General features: G+C 38.9%; 1 protein-coding gene across 2 annotated transcripts in view; it reads left to right on the forward strand.

Moving 5' to 3' along the window:
* The first annotated feature begins 12,093 nt into the window (after positions 1-12,093).
* The window catches only part of KDSR (3-ketodihydrosphingosine reductase), a 69,471-nt gene continuing 56,454 nt past the window's right edge, over positions 12,094-25,110 (forward strand). The window contains exons 1-2 of one of the 2 annotated variants that reach the window (XM_001365366.5): positions 12,094-12,443; positions 24,781-24,870. In XM_001365366.5, coding sequence (XP_001365403.2) covers positions 12,336-12,443; positions 24,781-24,870 — 198 coding nt within the window. In that variant the 5' untranslated portion in view covers positions 12,094-12,335. The remainder of the gene's footprint in view (positions 12,444-24,780; positions 24,871-25,110) is intronic. The other variant, XM_056824235.1, reaches the window with a different exon arrangement.

A 25,110-nucleotide genomic window follows, 5' to 3' on the forward strand; every position in this document is an offset into this window, starting at 1 on the left:
TATTTTTAATTTTTCACAGTATTGTTTTTGTACTGGGGATGGGAATTGACAGCCTAAATTTAACTGGAAAAAATTAATTGAGCATAAGACATTATATTCTTTTAATGTGCACAGGCTAAATTATGACATTACTGCAATTACATGCTTAACAGAAACCTTATAAATTTATTCTATAATGTTTAATTTTAGAATTTGTGATGAAACCACATTTGCTTTGGTCATGAGTTGAATACCATTGCCCCAAAATGATACCATGTAAAAGTGTACTGGCTAAGATGAGTATTGAATCATAGTATTGGACTGCCAAGTCTGGTCCTAATTCATTACAAAGATTTCTGAGTCCAAAAATTTTCCTAGAATCATATGACAGTGTCATGCCTATCTTGCAGTAGTAGACCAGCAAATCTGATGGACCAAACCCATCAGCATATTTCCATGATATCTTAAAAAGGAATGTCATTTCATGGCCGGCCTGAATGCTTATAGATCTGAATTTAGGAAGTTGCTGTGGGTAGAAATTAGACTCAGCACTCTGGCCACTCTATCCCCCTAACTTCCCTTAAAAGACTTATGACATTTTCTAAATGGGGTGACAATAGAATATTTATATTTTTCGATCTCACATAAAACTTATACAAAAATTGAACATGTTGTGGTAGTTATAAACAAATGTAAAAAAGCAGAAGGCTGTCATATGCCATAATTCAGCAAAAATTGTCATTGATTCTGGGACTACAAACAAAAGATACAGACCCAAATGGAGTCTTAGCAATAAAATATTAAATAATGAGTGGAGATCAAAGAATAATTTTTAAATGATAATAATGAAGCAGTATACCACAATTTTGGGGATACAACTAAAGTTCCCTATAAATGTTGAAAAACAGGATTAATGAACTGAATGTGCATTTTTTAAAATTAGAAAACCAACATATAAACCTAAAATAATCATGAGATAATAAAAAGAGAGGAATCAAATTGAAAAACATAGAAACAGTAAAACCAAAAACTAAATTTTGAAAACCAAATTCATAAACCTGTATCTGATTAAGAGGAAAAAAGAAAAGTCAATAAAGTAATAGAGGGGTACAAACTACTCAAAAATGATCAGAAGACTGGTGATTTTTAAATAAATCTCAACAAAAGAAAAAGATCCAACTGTAAAGGAACTATCAAAAAACTGCTCAGATGGATTCACAGGAGAATTCTGTCAAATTTTAAAAGAATTAATGTTGATGCTTCACAAATTATTCTCAAAAATTGAGAAATCACCTTAACCAGAATCCTTTTAGGAGACAAATGTAGTATTAAAACCTAAACCAGGGAAAAATAAATCATAGAAGGAAAACTATTATTAATGAATGTTGACTCAAAATTTTTTAACAAAATTATGTCAGATTACAGCAATTTCCTCAGGAAACTGACCAAGAGAGATTTATACCAGGGATACAAGACTAGTTCAATATTAGGAAAATAGTAAAATCATTTTTTTATTCTAAAACCACATAATCATCTTAATAGATAACAAGAAAAAAAAAACCCTTTGAGAAAGTACAACATTCTTACTCTAAAAAGTTTACAAAGAATAGTCATACAGGTGCATTCTTTTACTTACAGATTTTAAAAATTATTCCAAATGTTTACAAATCCAAATCAAGCATTTCATTATATAAAGAAAAAGATATTACATAAATGAAATCACAGATCTATATGTTTTAACTTTCATATCTACCAAATGAATACCATCCACTAGTGTCCCAACCCATCCCCACCCTTCCCACATCACATTCACAAGTCATGTTTTATCTTTCTGTTCACTTTCTGGAGGTAACATTCTCAGTTTATTTTTCTAAGATTAGTTCCATGGCTGTGTATAATGTGGTTCTACTCATTTTACTGTTCATTATCTCATACTCCGCAGGTTTTTAAGAAATCAATTCATTTTTTATGGCACTGTAGTTTTTCTTCACAATCACACACCACAATTTCTTTAGTTATTTACCAACTGATGGGCATTCCCTCAGTTTCTAATTCTTTGTCACAAGTGGGGTGGAGCTAAGATGGTGGCTTAGTAGCAGTGGAAGCTGAAACCACTCTGACAATCCTTCCAAAACAATCTTTAAAAAAGTGCTTCAAAATGGCAGGTGTCAAAAACCAACAGCAAGATGGAGTGAAGGGGCTCTCTTGCTGAACACAACTTGAAAGATAGAGAGTTGGTTTTCATAGGATAAGGTGAAGCTGGAAGCAAAACTGCAAACACAGGAATGCTGGCCAAAACCCCCCTCACACATACCCTCAACCCCCCCAATTACTGCACCAGGTTCTGTGACTGGGCACAGGCTAATTTCAGGATCCCAGGATGTAGGCTACACCAACAAAAGAGTACCTCAGACCCCACCCCCTTGAAGTCCCAAGCCCTGGTGCTAGCCCACAACAAGGCCTGGAAGTCCATAGCACTGAACCCTTTCAAGCCTGTCCTAGCTCAGTGCTGAGCTCTGTAAGCGAGCAGCAGAGGAGACAGAATCAGCAGATTGCAAAATTCTCAGTCCACAACTAAAAAAAAAAAGGCTGGAAAAATGAGCAAACAGTACAAGAAACTCCTAACTCAAAAATTTCTATGGTGAGAAGGAGCAAAGCACAGAATCGACAGGGAATGGTGAGATCTAATTGCCACCTCAAAGAGGGCTACTGTAAATATTTTGGGACATGGGTTCTTTTCCTCTTTCCCTAATCTCCTTGGGAAACAGACCCAGTTTCCTGGATCTAAGGGTATGCACAGTTTTATAACTGGGTATAATTCTAAATTGCTTTCCAAAATAGTTGAATCAATTTACAACTCCACCAATAGTGTTTCAGCATTCCTATTTTTCCATATCCCTTCCAACATTTGTCACTTTGCCCTTTTGTCTTTTAGCCAGTCTGGTGGATATGAGGTGATATCATATCTCAGAACTTTTGGTTTGCTTTTCTCCCATCAACAGGGACTTGGAACATTTTCCCACATGGCTATATATGACTGATTTCTTAATCTGAAAATTATTCATAATTTTTGTACATCTATCAATTGGGGTGATGGTTCATCTTATAAATTTGACAAAAAGTTCACTATTTTTTAGCATTTATTTTATTTGTACAAAACTTTTCAATTTAATGTGTTCAAAATTATCCATTTTACATTTCACATTGTTCTCTATCTCTTGTTGACTCATAAATTCCTCTCCTATCAATATATCTGATAAGTAGTATGTTCCCTGATTTTCTAATTTACTTATTGTATCTCCTTTTATGTCTAGATCATGTATCCATTTTTATCTTAGTGAATGGTGAAAGATATTGGTCTATACCTATTTTCTGCCAAACTAAGTTTCTAGTTGTTCCATCTATTTTTTCCAAACTATGATTTGTTATCCCCAAGTACTGGATCTATGGTTTTATCACATGCCAGAGTACTATATATACTCTTACAGCTGTTGTATGTCTACTCTGTTCCACTGGTCTTCCTTTCTATTTCTTAGCCAGTACCAGATAGTTTTGATAATTACTGCTTTATAATACAATTTAAAATATGACACTGATAGACCTCCTTCCTTTACATTTACATTTTTTCATTAATTCCTTTGATATTCTTGATCTCTTATTCTTCCAAATGAATAATTTTTTTTCTAACTCAAAATAATTTTTTGGGAATTTAATTGTGATGGCATCAAATAAGTAGATTGGGTAGGGTTGTCATGTTAATTATATTGGCTCTGCCTTTTCATGAACAATAAATATATCCATTTATTTAGATATGATTTTATTTGTGTAAATAGTGTTTTATAATTATGTTTATGTAGTTCCTTGGTTCATTTTGGCAGGTATATGCCCAGATGTTTTATTCTATATGGGATAAATGGCGTATCTATCTGATGGCTTTAAAAAAAATACAAAATCCATTTTTCTAAAACCAAGAGCAAACATACACTAGAACTTTTCCCAGTAAGTACAGGAAGGAGGCAAGGATGCCCACTCCCCATATTATTTTGTATAGTGCTAGAAATTCTAGCAAGAGAAAGTTGATAAAGAAATCAAAGGCATAAGTAAAAAAGGAAAGAAATGATCCCTTTTTGTTGGTGATATGCTGGGACACTTAGAAGAATCTAGAGAATCAGAAAATATTCTAATTGAGATAATAGCTTCACCAAAGACATAGGATATAAAATAAAGCCACAAAATTACATTTTAATCTGTTTTTGGCCCCACTAGGAGTTTTGCAGGCTGCAATGTCATGTTTGACACCTCTGGAATGTTGTTCTTTCTCAGGCTCAGCATCCTTGATCTCTACCATTCCTTATGTGGCATAGTCTATTCTCTTCACTTTTTTTAGATATCCCCATCTGCACAAAATTCCATTTTTGAGTGTATTTTCTAGAGAAATAATACTTCAGAAGTAGCTTGACCAGGATCTCTCCTCACACCTCATGTCATACCTCCCAACTGCTTTTCAGTCGTATCAGACTCCTCGTGGCCTTATTTGGGGTTTTCCATTCCACTTCTCCAGCTCATTTTACAAATGAGGAAACTGTGGCCTATAGGGGTAAATGACTTGTCCAGGGGCACCCAGCTAGCAGGAGTCTGAGACCTAGATGAGTTTTGGTGACTCCAGGCCTGGCAATCTATCCACTTAGCCACCTAGATGCCCAGTACTTCTCAATGTGGTATACAATCACAATATACTTTATACCTCATATGACTCGTACTAAGCTGATTCTGTTTTACATTTATTCTTAGCCATAGCCCTTCCCCTAATTTGTAACAGTTCTTTTTACATCTTGACTCTCTGCCAACATACTAGCTTTCCTCTCACTTGGAGGAATACTCTTAATAGTAAGAACACGCACAGTTGTAGAGTTGTGTCAAAAACAAAAACAGACACAAACAAAACCAGTCTCAGATGAGAAGGAAGGAGGGAAGGATGCTTCAGTAATGAGAGCTGGCCAGGGTTACTCTACCTTCACCCCCATATGACTGCTTAAAGCTGCAGGCTCTAGTTGAGTTCACTGCTGGTTTTAGTTACCATTAGGGAAAGAAGTGATGGAGATAGCCTATGAATCATGATATACCCTCCCCCTGAAGTCTTATCATGCAGACCTGCTCATGGTCTGTGGGCTTCTCTGGTCTGTAAGTTATGCCAGCAGAAAACACAGCCTTGCAGGTCCTGCCAGATCAGAAAAGGAGACTTAGTCACCCACAGGCCTCCCCATTTTCACTGGCTTTTCCCAGGTCTGGAATGCTCTTCTTCCTCCTCTCTGCCTCCTGGCTTCCCATGCTGCCTTCAAGTTCCAGCGAAAATCCCATCTTCTACAGGAAGCCTTTCTCAAACCCTCCTAATTCTGCTGACCATTCCTACTTATCCTATCTCTAACTTATTGGAGCATATCTTAGTCTGATGAAAACAGGGACTGCCTTTTTCTTTTCCTTTTTCCTCAGCCCTTAGCACAGTCCCTGGCCCATAATGGATGCTTAATAAGGTTTACTGATTGATTGGAGGGGTTCACAGCAACCCACAAAGAATGGTCTATTCAGCTACAGAGGAGTTGTCTGTAGTGTGTCAATAGCCTTTTTAAAATGGGACATCCATGAATGAACATAGTGATACACAGAAAGTGCCAGAGGTGGGATTTGAACCCAGATGCCAGGGGCAGGATTTCACATTAAGCATGGACACAAATTAAGCCCAAGGCTACTTGAGTATTTGGGAAATTCCAGGATAACTAGCACCTCTGGTGTGAGGGCTTGCTGAGCCCTGTTCAGGGCTGCTCATCCACCTTTGATGACCACCAAACTCTCCTCCGTGGCTCCAAGAAGCTGCAGAATACCCAGTGGCCGTAGTAAAGCCATCGCAGCAGCCTGGCCAAACCATCTGGGGGTAACTGACAGTCTGCACACCCATCAATGAATTAAGGGGATGTCTGCCCCAAGCAAATGAAGAGTGAAAGGGGAGATGAGAATAATTTGTTCCGAAGGTCTCAAAGGTGGCTGAAGCAGGTGCTGGGGAGCCCTTGGAGCTTGGTCAGACATCCAAGACGACAGGGTTATCCCAGCCTACCACCAGCCATCTTGACTTTTGTCTCACCACTGGACTTTGATGACTCTGGAAGGGGGAATAAGATGGATGACTTCATGCAACTCTGCCTCCCTTAAATCTAGCTCACTAGAAACTCTCATTGGTCGTGTTAGAAAATCAAGGATGAGCAATAACAGTTAATGTCAGAGCTGTCATTGAAACCAGTGTTCTCTAGCTCTCAACCTGACCCTTCTTTTCTCAGCTGAGTGGACAAATTTAGGTTCATTCCATGGTAGTTTCGTTGAAGAAAAGTGTTAAGTTATAGATTTAAGTGATACCCTGTCCTGATTCAGATTTAGAATTCTAATGCTATGTCCTCATATACCATATTAACTACCAAACTCATTACCTACATAATGGAGATTGTAAAATAATTTCTAACTTGCCTATCTTGATATTTTGAGAAAAAATTGTTTTTGCTTAATTCATTTCAATTATTGCTTTACTTCTCTTCGTTTGTTTCAGACAAAGCTACACACTTATAAGTCAGAGTGGGCACATCAGGATGGGAATGCCATCCCTCTTGTCTCATCCAATCCTAATTCTTTAACCTCTCTTGAATAGTTTGAATAAAATCCAAAAAATGTAATTTAAAAAAATAAACCTGTAATTCCAAACTACCAGGAGTTGCTAGAGAAGAGTCTCTACTGGACTTTACAGCTGGTCAGTCCAACTTGGAGACCCTGAGGAGTAAGTAGCCTTTGGAAACCAGCCCAGCAATAGTTCAGACAAGGACTCATCCAACAGTGATGCTATATTTGGATGTGGAGGCCATGATATATAGGAACAGCCTTTCCAAATTTTCAAAATAAATATTGCTTTTCAAAATTTAATTGTTGGAGTAGGCAGGTGGCTCAGCAGATCGAGAGCTGAGCCTAGAGATTAGAGGTCCTAGATTCAAATCTGGCCTCAGACACTTCCTATCTGTGTGATCCTGGGCAAGCCACTTAACCCCCATTGCTTAGCCCTTACTGCTCTTCTGCCTTGGGGCCAATACACAGTATTGATTCTCCCCCTCCCCTCCAAAAAAGGGGGCTTTTTTAAATTTCACAGTATTGATTCTAAGATGAAAAGTAAGAGTTTCTTAAAAGTTTTAATTGTTGTTGATTGATTAAATGGAACTGAGGTACAAGTCAGTGGAAACTAACAATAGGGGAGATGCTTCAGTGAGACTTAAGTGAACAGCACAAGGGAAGAGACCTCTCAAACCCTGAGGGATACTCCTAGAACCCTGAGAAGGAGATTTCTAACCAGGGGCCAGGGGTCATCAGGGCCTCAAAGTTGGACTGGTGGGCTACAGACTTCTGGACTTCCTGGTGGCTCTCTCTCCTGTTCACAGCCACCAATCTTAAAACTTAAACTTAAAATGAAAGAACAAATCCTGAAGCAAGGAACCAAAGTCTGTGTTCACTGCTACCTGGCATTGTTGGATGGGCAGGGCCTGAGGCCTTTCCTCTTGTAGCATTGTTTCTCTTTTCTCATAGGACTGACCCCTGGCATGAAGAAGTAAGCCAAAAAGAAGGGGCTCTGCTTGCTGGGTGACTTCTGAATGCACTCCCAGTTCCAGCTACCTGGCTGATCAGAAAGGTCCCTGTCCATCAAACAGGAGCAGGCCAGACCCACTCATAGAATGTTTATGTGTGCTTGGTTTCCCCAAGGGAATTCCATTACACATCTTCAGAATTCTCCGTAGGTAGACTCGCCATAGAGCACCAAGGAGGTGAAGCGAATAGCGTGCCTAGCCTGAAGTCAGAAAGACTCATCTTCATGAGCTTAAATATGCCCCCCAAACTTACTAGATGTGTGACCCTGGGCAAGTCATTTAACCCTGTTTCCCTCTGTTTCCTCATCGGTAAAATGAGCTAGAGAAGGAAATGGCAAACCACTCCAGTATCTTTGCCAACAAAACCCAAATGGGGTCGAAAAGAGTCAGACATGACTGAAATGACTGAACAACAACAAAGACTCCCTATACACTTCTCCAGGCTCTGATCACTTAGTTCTGAATCAGTTCATTCAAAAGAATAATTTCTTTTGTCATTTCGTACAGTGTAATAATATTCCATTAAATTTATGTGCCACATCTGTCAGTCAGCAAATTACATTTATTAAGTAACTCATGTGCCAGGCCAAGAAATGGGAAAAAATTGTCCCTGCCCTCAAGGAGTTCAGTTGATGGAGGCAGATGAATTGCAAGCAAACAACTATGTACAAACAAGATATAGACAGGCTATATTTGGGGTACTCTCAGAGGGAAGATACTAAGATTAAAGAGGAATGAGAAGGGGCAGCTGGGTGGCTCAGTAGACTGAGAGTTGCCTGGAGTCAGGAGGTCCTGGGTTCAAATCGGGCCTCAGACACTTCCTAGCTGTGTGACCCTTGTCAAGTCATTTAATCCCAATTGCTTTGCCCTTGCCACTCTCTTAGAATTGATACTAGGACAGAAGGTAAGGATGTTGTTGTTGTTGTTTGTTTGTTTTTAAAGAGGGATAGGAAGAGCTTCTTGTAGAAAGTATGACTTCAGCTGGGAAATGAAGGAATCAAAGAAAACTTGGAAGGTGAAATGAGGAGAGCATTCCAGCTATGGAGAACAGTCAGTGAAAATGTTGGGAGATGAGTGTCAAGTGTAGTTACAGCAAGGAGTCATGGGATCACAGGTTATATGGGATATAAGAATTAGATTAATCAAATTTCTCTGGGTGAAGTTACAAGTTTGAGGTTATAAGTCACAACGTAAGAGTGGAGTTACAAGTCACAAGAGTAGAATTATGACCCAAATAACCCGAGATTACCTGAATCATAAGAATAGAATTGTGACCCAAGCAACCTGAGGTTACCCAAGTAAACTGACAAGGATAAAGAACATAAAGCAGGGAGTGAGGAGGGGAGAAATATTAAAACTAGCTTTATTATAGCTGGACAAAATGGAAAAATCAGTTTTCAATTTCACTCTCTTGTTGGATAATATGAAGCTCTGAAGAGTGTAACCTATGCATTTTGCCTTTTGAAATAGTGTTCCAAGATTACCTCTTGTTTTAGGTAGAAACTGCCAAGTCTTTTGCATTTCTTTAGAACTTTAATTGCTTTTTTAATGGATGCTTGTAACATTTTTTCTTGGTGTGGGAGTGTTAGATTTCGACTATGACATTCCTGGAATCCTCAAGGAAATGCTTTCAGGAAGTGAAGAATGAATTCTTTCAATATTTACTTTGTCCTCTGGTGCTAATAGATCTTGAAAACTTCACTTATTTCCTAAAATATAAAGCTCAAACTTTTTTTTTTTAAATCATGATTTTCAGGGAGACTAATGTCTTAAAATGATCTCTCCTTGAAATTCAAATTAAAGCAATGCTGAGGTACCTCTCCATACCTACCCGATTGGCTAATATGGCAGTAAGGAAAGTGGTAAATGTTGGAGGGGATGTGGCAAAATTGAAACACTAATACATTATTGGTGGAATTGTGAACTGATCCAATCATTCTGGAGAGCAATTTGGAAATATGCCCAAAGGGCTAAAAAACTGTGTATGCACTTTGATCCTGTAATACCACTACTGGGTCTGTATTCCCCAAAAAGAGGTAATAAAAAAGGGAAAAGGTCTTCCTTGTACAAAAATATTTGCAGCAGCCCTTTTTGTAGTGGCAAGAATTAGAAATTGAGGGGATGCCCATCAATTGGGGAATGGCTGAACAAATTGTGGTACATGTTGGTAATGGAATGCTATTGTGCTATAAGAAATGATAAGCAAGATGATTTCAAAAAAAGCTGGAAATATCTGTAGGAACTAATGCAGAGCAAAATAAACAGAACTGGGAGAATATTGTACACAATAACACAACATCGGACAATAATTATCTGTGGAAAAACTTGGCTACTCTCATCAATGAAATGATCTGGGACAATCCTGAAAGACTTATGACTGGGAATGCTATCTACCTCCAGGGAAAGACTGTTGGAGTTGTCTTTAACATCAGTGTATTTATGGTTTTATTTTGGGATTTTGCCAATGTATGAGTTTGCTCTTACAACAATGACCAATATGGAAGTGTGTTTTGCAGTACAATAAAAAGAAAAATTTTAAAAAATCTCTCCTTGATCTGCATTCTAGGTCAGTTGTTTTTAATATAAGATCTTACCTTTTCTTTTATTTTCCTCTCACTTTGATTTTGTTGTAATATTTCTTTATGTCTTGGAATCACTGATTTTGGTTTGGGCTATTCTGGCTTTTAGGGAGTCAATTTTTTTCAGTAAAGTTTTCCACTTTCTCTTCTAAGCTTTTTACTCTCTGTTCAGTTCTTTCATCCAGAGATTTATTTTCTTTCTTTCTATCTTTTTTTTTTTGATCTCTTGCTTTACTTCTAGGTTTTTATGTAATCCTTGTGGAAAATCTATTTTTTCTTTGAATCTCTGCTGACAAATGTTATTTTAAAAAATTATTTGTTACACTAAAATTCCCAGGCTTCTCCACCTCCCACTCTTACTGCATTAGTGGAGACATCATTTAACAAAAAGATATTTGTATATATAAAACTGTGTTTTGCTTATTTCTATTTATCAGTTCTTTTTCTGGAGATGGATATATACAGTCATTCTTCAAATAATATTTCTGTTGCTGTATCTAATGTTCTCTTGGTTTGGTTCATTTTACTCTTCATAACTTCATGTAGGTCTTTCCACCTACAATTTTTCTAAAATTAACCTGCTCATCATTTCTTACAGCACGATATTCCATCACAATCATAAGCTACAACTTTTTTAGCCATTTCCCATTGACAGATATCCCCTCAATTTCCAGTTCTTTGCCACTACAAAGAGAGTTGCTATAAATATTTAAAAACATAGGAGAATTTGTGAATAAACAACAGATAAAAGTATTGCAAGTTATAAAAAAATAATTTTAAATACATTGAATTTGAAAGGTTTTGTACAAATAAAATTATTGTTGCCAGAATTAGAAGGAAAGCAGAAACTGGGGGAGAAATTTGTATAGACAATTTCTTGGATAGAGCGGTCTTATATCTAAAATATATAGAGAACTTTGTAAAAATGTATAAGAATATGAGCCATTTCCCAATTGATGAATGGTCAACAGATATGAACAGATAGTTTTTGGATAAAGAAATCAAAACTATATATAACCATATGAAAAAGTGCCAAAGACTGAGAAATGCAAATCGGCAAATGTTATTTAAATTTAAGCAAATGGATTTTAATAGTTTATTTCTGTGCTGATTAAAAGAGATCTGTGATCTCATTGAAATCGGGAACTCTGGAATAAGTAAACACTACTAATGCAGGTCAGCAATTTAGTCAAGGGAGCACTAAAGAGATTAAGTGCCTGGCCCAACCCACCAGGCTGAATGTGAGAGATTGGACTTGAACCCTTGTTTGATTAAAATATCTGTTACAAAAAAAAAATAAACTAAACTCCAATTCCATCCATTTTATTAGCACTTCTGGTATAAGATAAACATTCAATGGAAAAGATTGAAACTTTTGGTCCAATTCACCTTATTTTAGAACCTGGGGATATCCTAAATAGCTTAGGGGGAGGGCTACTTACTAAAGGAATGGGACTCTGGGCACGCAAGATTCTGCTCCGGAGAAATTCATATGGACCCGAGTTCTTAGACCTCCCCAACAAAGGCAGCGATTCCACAAGCAAAAATTCCTACCCTTCCCAGTTTAGGAATAACTGAATTATTATGAGTAACGGAATTATTATTCAATCGGCAAGTAAGCATCAAATCAATTAACAAATTAAACTCTCCCATCACCTAGCAAGAGGCTTGGTCGGAAACAAAAGTCCGAACCCGCTTCGTTGCCCAAGGCCGTAACCTAGACGTTGGCTGCGGCCAGCACTAGACTGGGGAGAGCAAAGGGGCTGCGCTCCCTCCGGGAGGCTGGCAGAGCGGGAGTCGTGGGGTTGCGATGTCCTCCAGGGGCCGCTCTTCCTCTCCGCTCCACGCCGGGAAGCCCCCGCCCGGTCCTGACCGCGCCTCCTCCCCGGGCTCCTCCTCTTCCCGTCCTACTCTCATCCGCGCCAGCCTCCGTGGCTAACCCAAACATTCCGGGTTCCTGTCGCGGGCGCTTAGCTCAACCCTAGCCAGCGGCCCCGGGTCTTTTATCCTGTTCTCCTACCCTTGTTGCCTTCCATTCCCCACCCCACCCCAGGTTCCACTTACGCAGCTGCGGGCCCCCCCTGAGCCCTCGGCTGCGGCCAGAGCGATGCTGCTGCTGGCGGCCGCCTTCATCGTAGCGTTCGTGCTGCTGCTCTACATGGTCTCTCCGCTCATCAGCCCTAAGCCCCTCGCCCTGCCCGGGGCCCATGTAGTGGTGAGTGGACCGAGACCCGCCCGGGGACGGTTCGGGGCTGGGGGAAAGGGGGATGTGCTGCTCCGTTGGGGCATCCACGCCGACCAGAGAGAGCCCTGCCTCCTGTTGCTGCTTTTTTCCCAGCTTGCCGCTTCTCGCTAGTCTCCCGCTCTTCGTCCACTAGTGCCGTGTCCTCCAGCTGTTAATTATCCAAGACAGATTCTTTCCTCGCTCGTGACGAATCGCCTCGCTACTCCCCCCCAACCCCCCTCCTCCCGCTGCTGCCTTTCCTTCTTCTTGAGGGATTTCTCATCCCCTTCCCAATTATCCAACGTTCTCTGGGTGCCCCGAGGTCGCCTCCCCACCCCATCTGTTGCGTCCCCCAATACCAGGAAGACCTTTTCTGACCGCTCCAGAACAGCTCTGGGGAAGAGAGGAGAGGGGCGCAGTGCACTGCGCGGGACCCCTTTGGGAGATGCATCCTCATCCTTCCGGGTGCGCCTGTCTCTGCTGTCAGGCCTTGGCAGGGATGGAAAGGAGGGCCATTTGGAAAGTCACCTGACGCAGTCAGCCCTGTTAGGCACGGTGAGGCTGAGGAAGGACCGGGAGATTTGGTTTGCACCCTCCCTCGCCCGAAAACAGACTGGAGCGTGGCACACCATCCACATACACTTAGCACTAGTCCATTCAGTTAGCCTCTGGACGGAGAAGGGGCCGTTCTGAAGAGGAGCTGGGGGGTGGGGGCAGAGCCCGGGGCAGGCTGGCCAGGGAAGCCTTAGGGCCATTGTCTCTGGTGATCACCCCCCAGCCTGGTCCTTTCTGAAGCACTTTTTACCTCTTGGTGCCTAGGAGACACACGCTCATCCCTGGAGCACTCAGAGAAGGTAGATATTTTTATCCTCAGTTTTACTGATGAGTCAGCTGAGGCATAGAGAAATGTGGAACAATTTCACCCAAGACACTGGGTGGACGGCTGGGTCTGTAACTCATCCCTTGGGCCATTTGGCCCAAGCCCTGGTCCTTCACACTCTCAGGCCTTTTCCGAAGAAGGGGCTCTGGAATTGAGAAGAATCAGGAAGGCTGACCACAACCAGGCAGGGCCGAGGGAGGTAGCTGGAATCCATGGACCTTCCCTTGCCACAGAAGTGGTGAGGAACCTTCCTCCAGTCCAGGGAGTTCTTCCTTTGCTGCCTCCCTCTCCTCGAATATAAGCCTTCAGGTCTTTTTCAACCTCGTTCTCTTACTGTTCTACCTACCAACGTTGCCTTTAGGGCTGGAATAGGATTATGATTTTGGCTTTCTCCCAAAGGTTAAATTGCCCTTTAGAAATGAAAGGGAGGCTGTTGGGGTTTTTCTTTCCGACCTTTATTTGGTGGATTTAGTATTCCTACCTTTAACATGGCATTTTTTAAACAATATTTAGTCATTTCAAAACATTATTCATTGGAGACAAAGATCATTTTCTTTTCCTCCCCCCACTCCCCCCCATAGCCGATGCTGGATTCCACTGGGTATCACATGTGTTCTTGATTCAAACCCATTTCTGTGTTGTTAGTATTTGTATTAGAGTGTTCATATAGCGTCTCTCCTCAGTCATATCCCCTCAACCCCTGTAGTCAAGCAGTTGCTTTTCATCAGTTTTTTTACTCCCACAGTTTATCCTCTGCTTGTGGGTAGTATTTTTTAGATCCCTGCAGATTGTTCAGGGACATTGCATTGCCACTAATGGAGAAGTCCATTACCTTCGATTGTACCACAATGTATCAGTCTCTGTGTACAATGTTTTCCTGGTTCTGCTCCTTTCGCTCTGCATCACTTCCTGGAGGTTGTTCTAGTCTCTGTGGAATTCCTCCACTTTATTATTCCTTTTAGCAAAATAGTATAGTCCATCACCAACATATACCACAATTTGTTCAGCCATTCCCCAATTGAAGGGCATCCCCTCAATTTTCCAATTTTTGGCCACCACAAAGAGCGCAGCTATGAATATTTTTGTACAAGTCTTTTTCCTTATTATCTCTTTGGGGTACAAACCCAGCAGTGCTATGGCTGGATAAAAGGGCAGACAGTCTTTTATCGCTCTTTGGGCATAGTTTCAAATTGCCCTCCAGAATGGTTGGATCAATTCACAACTCCACCAGCAATTCATTAGTGTCCCAACTTTGCCACATCCCCTCCAGCATTCATTACTTTCCTTTGCTGTCATGTTAGCCAATCTGCTAGGTGTGAGGTGATACCTCAGGGTTGTTTTGATTTGCATCTCTCTGATTATAAGAGATTTAGAGCACTTTTTCATGTGCTTATTAATAGTTTTGATTTCTTTAACTGAAAATTGCCTATCCATGTCCCTTGCCCATTTATCAATTGGAGAATGGCTTGATTTTTTGTACAATTGATTTAGCTCTTTATAAATTTGAGTAATTAAACCTTTGTCAGAGGTTTTTATGAAGATTGTTTCTCAATTTGTTGTTTCCCTTCTGATTTTAGTTACATTGGTTTTGTTTGTACAAAAGCTTTTTAATTTGATGTAGTCGAAATTATTTATTTTACATTTTGTGATTCTTTCTATGTCTTGCTTGGTTTTAAAGTCTTTGCCCTCCCAAAGATCTGACATGTATACTATTCTGTGTTTGCCTAATTTACTTATGGTTTCCTTCTTTATGTTCAAGTCACTCACCCATTTTGAATTTATCTTGGTGTGTAGGGTGTGAGGTGTTGAACCAAACTTAATCTCTCCCAAACTGCCTTTAACATGGCATTTTATCTCATCTTGACATCTGTTTTCTCATTTGACTTGCACAACATCTCTGACAGTTTGGCAAACTACAGAATAGGATTGCCAGTGACTCCTCTTATCCCTGTACTGGTGGATTATTATAAAATACCTCTTCTACTTTTGTCTATATTTGTAATTAGGGCAAGAACTGGTGAAAGGCAAAATTCATTTCTTTACATTTCTTTTTTAAAAAACTCCTAGTTTATTTTTTAAACCCACATACTAATGTCGGTTCTAAGGCAGTAGAGCAGTAAGGGCTAAGCAATGGTAGTAAAGTGACTTGCTCAGAGGAACACAGCTGAGAAGTAACTGAGCTCATATTTGAACCCAAGTCCTAATTCTAGGCCTGGTGCTCTACCCACTATGCTACCTAGTTGCCCCTCCTAGTTTATTTTCAATCACTGCTATGATTAGAAAGAGGAGGAGGAAAAATACACTTTTAAAAAAAAGATTAAAAAAGAAAAATAATTCTGCACCACTTAGCTTTTTAAGAAGACTAATGCCTCAGAGGCAAATTTTTAAAAGTTAGATTCTTTTAATGCTTATTTTTCCACTTTTAATCATACTTTGATAGATCTGTCATGTCAACTCATTGATGTTATTTCTTTTATGCATGGCGATTGCAAACTGTTCTCATCTTTGTATCTTATAAGAGTTTTATCTGATTTCCTTCCACAAATTCCCCCCTAGAGGATCTTTCCTATAAGGCAAAGACCATGGGACTTGAGAATAAGAAGAATCCTGTGTTTAAATCTTACCTCCTACTTAACCTTAACTTCTCTGGGCCTCAATCAGCTTTTCAAGACTACATTAGAGAGGGCTTACAGATCTTCTGAAAGAGTCTAAGCATGTGGAGCAAAAAAACTCACCAGCCTCCATTCCCTTCCCTAATTCCCCAAAAGTGCTTACCTTAGAAGGTTGTTGTAGCAAATGGAATATAATGTGCATAAAGTAGTTTGCAAATCTTAAAATGCTAAGTAAATATCAGCTACTTTTACTGTTTATCCTAGTTTAGTATTTCAAGGATTTTTCACTCCAGTGATATAAATAATCCTTGCTCAGATATTTCTATGTACCCATAAGTGATATTGGAGTATTGCTCTGGCCAACCAACTCTCCACAAAGTCAGCTAGGCCTGTCCTCAGAAAACAGATACAGTCTTTCAGCAGTCCTATTCTTGATGATTTTCCATTTGGTAGGGCCTTCTAGAATTTATACTTTGCTGACATAGCCTTCAGAAGCCCATGATTCCCTCTGTAACTGGATGAACTATAGGTCTTGATGGGGCAGTTTATTGTAAGTTAGAAAAGTTAACATTTTGCTTCTTCCCTTTTAAGTGATTTAAGGTACTTTAGCCTATAAACCCAACAACTTTCCTTAAAAGTATCTGTGCTTTAGGCCTCATATTAGAAAGAAATGGACAGATGGTTTATTTTTAACCATTCCTTATAAATAATCTATAGAGTTGGAGGGTGAAAATAATACAAGAATGTCAGAAACAGTGCATGTACTAATTCATATGAGGTTACCATCAATTTATAAGATTGTATTAGGGAAGAAACTAAAAGCAAAATTGTCCCTGTGAGATTTCCTGGGGAGAGAGGCAGGGAATAGAGAAGATTGGTGTTATAGTTCTTCTTACATCCATGGAAGGGTTCATCCTAATTATTTACTTATCCATTCCCAAATAGTCCTTATTAATGTGGTTTTTGTCCTCATTTTACAAATGGCAAAGTTGAAGCACAGAAAGGACTTTAGGTTTTGTTTAGGACACCCCAATAATCACAGTCTGCAAATGTTAGGAAACCTCTCCTGTTGGATCTGTGGAAAGAATTAGAAATAAAGTGGTATGATGCCAATTCTCTGAAAAAAGATAAGACCAACAATATTTTTGGGCAGACTTTATTTTCTCTTCTTAAATGTTGCATGCCAGCACTTCAAGAAACCTTAAAGATCTTACCTCAATGTCTTTTATTTTACAGAATCCATTCAGCCAATCAACTTTTCTAATCGCCCTTAATAAAAAATAGAAGCCGTGCATAAGGGAACAAATAACCTTTAAAAAATCTTAGAGTTGAGAGTAATCGTGAGGGAGAGACTTTTTTAATAAGTAGGTTAAAATGTTGCCTTTAACTGTCTGTCACCTGGGCTCAGTGCAACTAAAGCTGACATCATCTTTTTGCTTTCAGCTCAAGCAATAAATAGTGTAACTGATATTTTTTAATCCAATGTGAAAAGTTTCTTTTAACATATAGATTTAAAACAATGTAGTCAAGAATATAATTTTTAAAATGAAGTTTCTGGATATCTTTTGTTTGTATATGTCTTTGACTTCTGAATGTATCCCTTTCCATTCCCTTGCCAGCCATTAAAATTGATGGGAATGTCATATGAATTAGCATATGTATTATCATTATTTTTAACACTCTTGATTCATTTTCAAAGGGTGAAAGCAATTAAAAAAACCTGACTAACACACATCAACCAAATCTAACAGCAGGTAAAATGTTGTGTATTTGTAGTCCTCCACTTTTACAGAGAAAGAAGGAAGTGCATTTTCTCATTTATTTTCAAGGCCCTCTTGGGTCATTATAATTATACATACTGCATTCTATTTCCATTTTTTGGTTCTTCCATTTGACTTTGTTGTCATTATTGTGTATATTACTTACCTGGTTCTGCTGGCTTCCCATTACATCTATTAAGGCTGATTCTATCTTGAATTAGATCTTTGTTAACAAAGAACTTACCTGCTTGCTGACAAGATTTCTTGGAAGGGTAAGCATGGAGGACATGGAAGCCTTATTGTCAAAGAAGGAACTTTTACCTTTAATATCAATTTTGAATCTGCCCATTTTTCTGATGCATTTCCACCATATTTAGCAGAGGACACTATAATGCTGGAATAAAAAAACTTTTCTTCAGAATTTACAGTTCTTCCCCATATCCTTTTATTTTGAGCCTCACTACAACCTTGCAAGACAATAAGGGGAGCTGTTATATTAGTTTTGTGGAAAGGAGGTGGCTGTTGGAGTCAGAAAATCTGGGTTTGAATCCCAGATCCACCATGTTATTTGTTTAATGATGGACAATTCTCTTTGTTCTTTTGGACTCCTTTTTCTTCATCAGTAAAATTAGATAGTTGGAGTAGGTGATGATAATAATAAGAGCTTAAATGAATATAGTACTATACCTTTGCATATGTTATCTTATTTTATTCCCTATAACAACCCTGTGAGCTAGGTGCTATTATTAATCTTCCTTTTTTACCAACAAGGAAATTGAGAACAAAGTGATTTTTCTCTGGTTGCACAAGAAGTGTTCAGGGTGGAATTTGAACATAGGTACTCCTGACTCCAAGTCCAATATTCTTCACACTTTTAGTGTCTTCTAGCTCTGATCATTTGAATAGGTGAAGATTTTGAGCCTCAGAATAAATTTGACTTGTCTGAAGTTACAAGGCTAGTAATTACTAGAGTACTCAAGCTTTCTCTTAATCTAATAAAGTACCAATTGATTGTTGTTGACATTTCTGTCAAGTTCAACTCTTTGTGACCTCATTTGGAGTTTTCTTGGCAAAGATAAGGAGTGGCTTGCTATTTCCTTTTCTAGCCATTTTACAGACAAGGAAACCAAGACAAACAAGTGTGACTACCCAGGAGGATACATCTTTCTGACTTCAGAGCCATCACTCTATCCACTTCACTAACTGCTTATAGCTTTTCTCAAACTTTTGGGTCTCAGGAATACTTTACATTCTTAAAACTTATTGAGGATCCTCTAAAGAGATTATATATATAAGGGATAATTGGTATCCCATTTTGTTCCAAAGGTCTTTTCTCTCTGTCCTGGGTGAACTCTAGAAGCTTATCTGTTCTGTACCTCTTCCCTTCTCAGTCTTTTCACATTTCAACTTTCTTTCCACATAGGATGCATAAACTGTGTGTAGAGAGGGCACCGTGATTGGCACTCGGGGAGACAATGATCATAAATGATCGATAGAAATGTGAGTTGTTATTAAAGTTTACAAAGCCCTTTGCCAACATGAATGCTTTGAGATACTGGTAGTATAAGCATTATTGCAGTCATTTCATAGATGAAGAAACTGAAACTGAACCTGAGAGATTGAGTAACTTGCTCTGGTCATTTGGAAATGGCAGAGCTGGCCAGGATTGCACCCAAATCTCCCGTCTTTAAGTCAAGTGCTTTTTCTGTTGTCTCTCAAATGACTTTCAAAAAGTTAAAAAATACAGATAATTCAGCCTCTGCGCATGTGGAATTTTGTAGATAATCATAACCTAATACACATTATAGGAGAAGTATATCAAAGCCCTACGAGAGGGGTAGATTATTACCTAATGGTGACCCCGAGAAGACTGCATAGAAGAGATGGTATTTGGTATTGATTTAAAGGAGCGTTAGGCGAGTTAGGACATGTGAAGATGGAGCAGATATAAGGAGTGATATGAACAAAGGTATAGAGGTAGGAGAGCCCATAATTCTTTTGGATAGACTAATTTGATTGGAGTAGAGTTCCTGGATCAATCAACAAATATTTATTAATGCTTGTTATTTAAGTATATGCCATATATATATAATCTATAATGTAATATATGATACTAATTACTTATATATCATATATGTATTAACCATGTGACTGGACAAGTCACTTAACCCTGTTGGCTTCAGTTTCCTCATCTATAAAATAAGCTAGAAAAGGAAATGACTAACCCTTCTAGTATCTTTGCCAAGGAAATCCCAAATGGGGTCATGAAGAGTTGAACACAACTGAAACAAATGAACAAAATATATCAGGCACTGTGTCAAGGTCTGGGGATACAAAGAAAAAGCAAAAATAATCCTTCAAGGGGCTTATGTTGTAATGTTGAGAGAACCTTTGTGTGTGTGTGTGTGTGTGTGTGTGTGTGTGTGTGCATGCACACGTGCACATCTACATATAAAATATACATGCAAAGTAGATTTAAGGTAATTTGGAGCATTAAGAGCTTTCTTTCATAAAACAACTACTATGGAAAGCTGTTTTCCACCATTACACATGTAATACCTGTATCAGATTACTTGCTGTCTCAGTGATTGAGAAGGGAGGGAGGGGAAGAATTTGACTCAAACTTTTAAAAATGAAGGTTTAAAAATTGTTTTTCATATCATTGGGGGGGGGGAATAAAATATTATTGAAAAAGAAAAAGAAAATAGAGCTAAGGAGACTGAGAAAGGTCTCCTTTAGAAGGTTTTATTTGAGCTGCATCTTTAACCAGAGCTGAAGGTAGGAGAAGAAACATCCCAAGCCTAGGGGACAGCCAACTCAAAGGCTGATAGAGATGGAACTTCTTGTGTGTGGGACAGCAAGTAGGCCAATCTGGCTTGACCTTAGAATATGTGGAGGAGAGTAAAATGTAGCATGACTGAAGAGACCTGGTTATGAAGAGTTTTAAAACCAAAACACAGGAGATTACTGCAGGAGAGACAATAGGAAACAAGGAAAGTTTTTTCTCAGTCCACTGGAGAAGGAAATGTCAAACCACTCCAGTATATTTACCAAAAAAATCCCATGGAGAGGATGGTCCATGGGGTTACGAAGAGTCAGACATGACTGAATCACAACAAAATTTATTGAGGGGTTGGGACAGAGATGAACCTTAAACCTGCTCTTCAGGACAATCACTTAGGTAGCTGTGGGGAAGATGACTTAGAATAGGGAAAGGCTTGAGGGACAGAGGTCAGTCAGGAGGCTGTTGTAATAACTCAGTGAGAGGTGATGTGGGGTCTAAAGGAGGGAGGTGGCAGTATGAATAGGAAGAAACAAGGTCTAACTAAGTACAGTGAGGCAACACTGGACCCTAAAATCAGGAGGCCCTGAGTTCAAACCTGGCTTTAGACACAATAATTTTGTGACCTTGACAAGTCATTTCAAAAGGTCTGCCTCAATGTCCTCTGCTGTAAAATAAGGATAATTGTGGCACCTACCTCCCAAGGTCACATGAGATAATAACTGTAAAGTGCCTAGCACAGTGCTGGGCAATAGTATGTGCTACATAAATGTTAGCTTCTATTACTGTGAATATTTTTATCATCATCATTATATCTGAGACCTATGTTGAGGCAATAGATCTGGCAATTGACTGGAGGTGGGTGAGAGTGAGGAATTAAGGAGGATGTGGAACCTCAGTGCACAGAAGGACAGTTCTAGGAGTTAATAAGATGAGATCAGACTGCAATGGTGGCAGACTGGAGTGCCTTGGATGCAAGGCAGAAAAATTTACATTGTCCTCAAAATGCAAATGGAAGCTACTCCATATTTTTAGGCAGAGAAACAGAATATGTGCTTTAGGGGCACAGGGACACTTTTCATGTCTGTCTTTGTATTCTCAGAATTTAGCTTTGTAACTTGTACATGGTTTATAAAATGATTATTGAAGTGAATACGTTTACATGTTAAAAAATTGGGGGGGAGGCATGTTGGTCCAGAATAATTAGAAGGAAGAGAAAATGGAGGCAGGAAACCCTATCAGCATTTCACTTCATTGACCACCACACCTTCTGGCTCTTTTTTTTTCCCCTGCTGGTTTAAAGAGACTACACTCGTGCTTCTCTTCCTGTACATCTTACCTCTTCTGGACTGGCTCCTCATCTTCTTGACCTCTGAAATGAATGTCTCTTAAGGTTGACTGTCTTCAGCCCTGTGTTTGTTCTCTCCTTACACTCACTCTGTTGACAATCTTAGCAGACACTTGTTACCTCTGTGATGATGACTTCTTGTTGTTGTTCAGTATAATGACTTGCCCCGTGTCACAAAAATTTTTCTACAACATAGATCTCTTATTTTATATTGGAGTCAGCATGGCATACTGCTGAGATTCTTAACCTGGGTTCTATAAACTTAAAAAAATGTTTTAGGTAACTATTTCAGTATGACTGGTTTCTTTTGTAATTCTATGTATTTTACTTTATATATTCAAAACAATATTCTAAGAGGTAGCTCTGTGACTCAGGAAAGGTTTAGAGACGGCAGGTCCTAGGTTCAAATTTGGCCTAGGTTCAAATTGTTACCCTGGACAAGTCACTTAACTCCAATTGGCCAGCCCTTACCAGTAAGCTCTTCTGCCTTAGAACCATACTTAGTATTGATTCTAAAACGGAAGGTAAGAGTTTAAAAAGTTTTTTTCTAAGAAGGGGTTCATAGGCTTCATTAGTCTACCAGAAGGGGTCAGGACTCAGAAAAAGTTAAAAATGCATGAGATAGTCGAATACATGCTATACACTTATGTTCAAATCCTGACTCTGCTTAGAATCTGCATTCTAAGCTGCATTAGGCAGCTAAATGGTGTGGTGGAAAGAGCTTTGGGTCTGAAGTCAGGAAAACCTGAGTTCAAGTCCAGTTTCAGATAGTTCCTAATGGGGTGACCCTGGGCAAGTCATTTAACTTCTATCTGCCTCAGTTTCCTCAACTGGTAAATAGGAGTAATAATGGTAACCAACCTCTCAGGGTTGTTGTGAGGATCAACTGAGATAAATTGCCATTTTTTCAATGCTTGTTCCCTTCTTGTTCTTTTAGGCAAATCACTTTAAACCCCTGCAGCTTAGTTCTTCACCTCTAAAATGAGGAGTTGAATTAGATGGTATTTATTAGATTATTTAATATAGATCAATATATATATAATATACATTTATAGTATATATCTAATAATGTCTAATTAGAGGCTATTAAGATCCCTTCCCCCTCCAGATCAATTTTCCTATTCTTTCATGTACTCCATTTTCACAAATTAACCGATTAAACTGTTTTCTGAAATCAATATGCTATCTTCCATCTCTATGCCTTTTTTAGAGGCCATGTCTCCAGTGTGGAATGGGCTTTCCCTTCCTTTCTAGGTTGCTTCATCTAGAGTAGCTCTGGGGCTTTTCCTGGTCCCTTCTTTCCCTCCTGGAATTACTCTGTTTTGATGTTGCATACCCCCAGGACAAGGTCTGCTCCTTGCTTTGAGCAGGGACTTTGGATTTTTTTCTTTGTATCATCAGCACTTGGGACAGAGGCTGGCACCTACTAAACCCAGTACATAGTCACTGCATTGAATCAAATGACCCTGAACTCTCCCTTGACTTCCAGACTAACATCTCCAACTGGATAGCCAATGGGTACTTCAAAGGCAATTTGCCCAAAGCTGATTTTATTTCTTCCCCAAATCTGCTCTTCATTATTTGTAGTGATATTTTAATTAACCCAGTGTCAGTGGTGTTTTCATTTACCTAGACATTTGTTCAGACATATGTATGAAACATTTGTTGTGGAACATGGAGCTACAATAAGAGCTTTGATTTTTTTTCTTATCCCTCACCTCCTATTTTGTTAATTATTTCATCCTGACCACTGTATACCACACCTTTCACATTGCTCCCTTTTGTTCCATTCATATTGCCAACAGCTAATCTTTATTAAATTATTTATTTAATCTTTATTAAAGTCCATCTGGACAATTACAATAACTTTATAACACATCTTTACTTTTCCTCTTACATGCCTTCTCCCCTTCTCAAGTCGCCTTTTGCTCTCTTTTAAGACACATTCAGACACTTAGGATCTAGTTACATTACTCTCTGCTCAAAAGCCCTCTCTATTGGCCACCAAGAGAAGTTCATATTCATTCCTGATTGGTCAGTTCCTCCTGGCACCACCATTTTCAGAGAGATACATATGGTCTTTCTTTTCTGGGCTTTGCTCCTGAAGAAGACCCAGTGGTGTTCTTTTTCCATCATGTCTCCATTTCTCTACAGGAATCATTGAGAGGACATGGGTTCAAATTTGGTCTCAGACACTTCCTTCATGTGTAACCCTGGGCAAATCACTTAACCCCCATTGCCTAGCCCTTCTGCCTTGGAACTGATATACAGTTTTGATTCTAAGATGGAAGATAGGGGTTTAAAAAAAAAAGAAGAAAAAGAAGATGAGTCCCCAGAGGATAGATCTAGGAACGGTAGATCACAGAGAACTAGAATCTGGCTCATCATAAAAAAGTCTTTTTGGATAGTGCTGTTCAAAAGGAGGCAGGGTCCCCAAATAAAATCTGGGAAGGATATTATTGAGAGAATTCCTGCTTGGAAGTGAGTCGGACTGGGCTCATTCCTTCTAGTCTTGGCTATGGCACAGCAGAGCTGTGGAAATGCCACCCAGAAGGCAAAACAAGTTAACATTAGATTAAATGCTAGATATCACTTGGCAAGGAATAGAAGACTTCTGGCAATATTTCCCCCAAATGCATTTTTACCTTTATAATTTCTAGAAACTATAAGAACAGCTCAATGTTTATTATCCCTTCTGCTCCCTTACATTTGTTTAGGTTACATGGTTTATAAACCATTTTCATATATGTTTGATGTCAAGGACAAAGGGATTATTATGCACAATTTTAGACCCAGGTGGTACTAACTTCTGGTCTAGTATATTTTCTTTTGTATCTCTATTTTCATCTTTTTTTTGATAAATATTGGTCTTCAGTAACCTTCTTCTCAAAGGAAATGAAAAAATATTGAGAACTTATTGCATTTATTTATTTTTTCTTTTTTTAGGTTACTGGAGGATCCAGTGGCATTGGGAAAAGCATCGCAATTGAGTGTTATAAGCAAGGGGCATTTATAACTCTGGTTGCAAGAGATGAGGTAAAATTCTTCACTTATTATTCTAAACTTAGCAATTCACTCATAAGTTTTACAGGGTGAACTTGGTGTACCTCTGCTAAAAATGACTTTTATATCCATGAGTGTGGTCTATTCTCAGACTACCAGCAGTCCAAGAGGACCTTTAATGTTGTTGGTGGGCTTGCTTATACTTTGCATATTTATGCTATGAGAGCTAGAACATTTTGTTATGACATGAATTAATAATTTTAATAGGATCCC

The sequence above is a fragment of the Monodelphis domestica genome, chromosome 3 (assembly GCF_027887165.1).
Source record: "Monodelphis domestica isolate mMonDom1 chromosome 3, mMonDom1.pri, whole genome shotgun sequence".
Classification (NCBI taxonomy): domain Eukaryota; kingdom Metazoa; phylum Chordata; class Mammalia; order Didelphimorphia; family Didelphidae; genus Monodelphis; species Monodelphis domestica.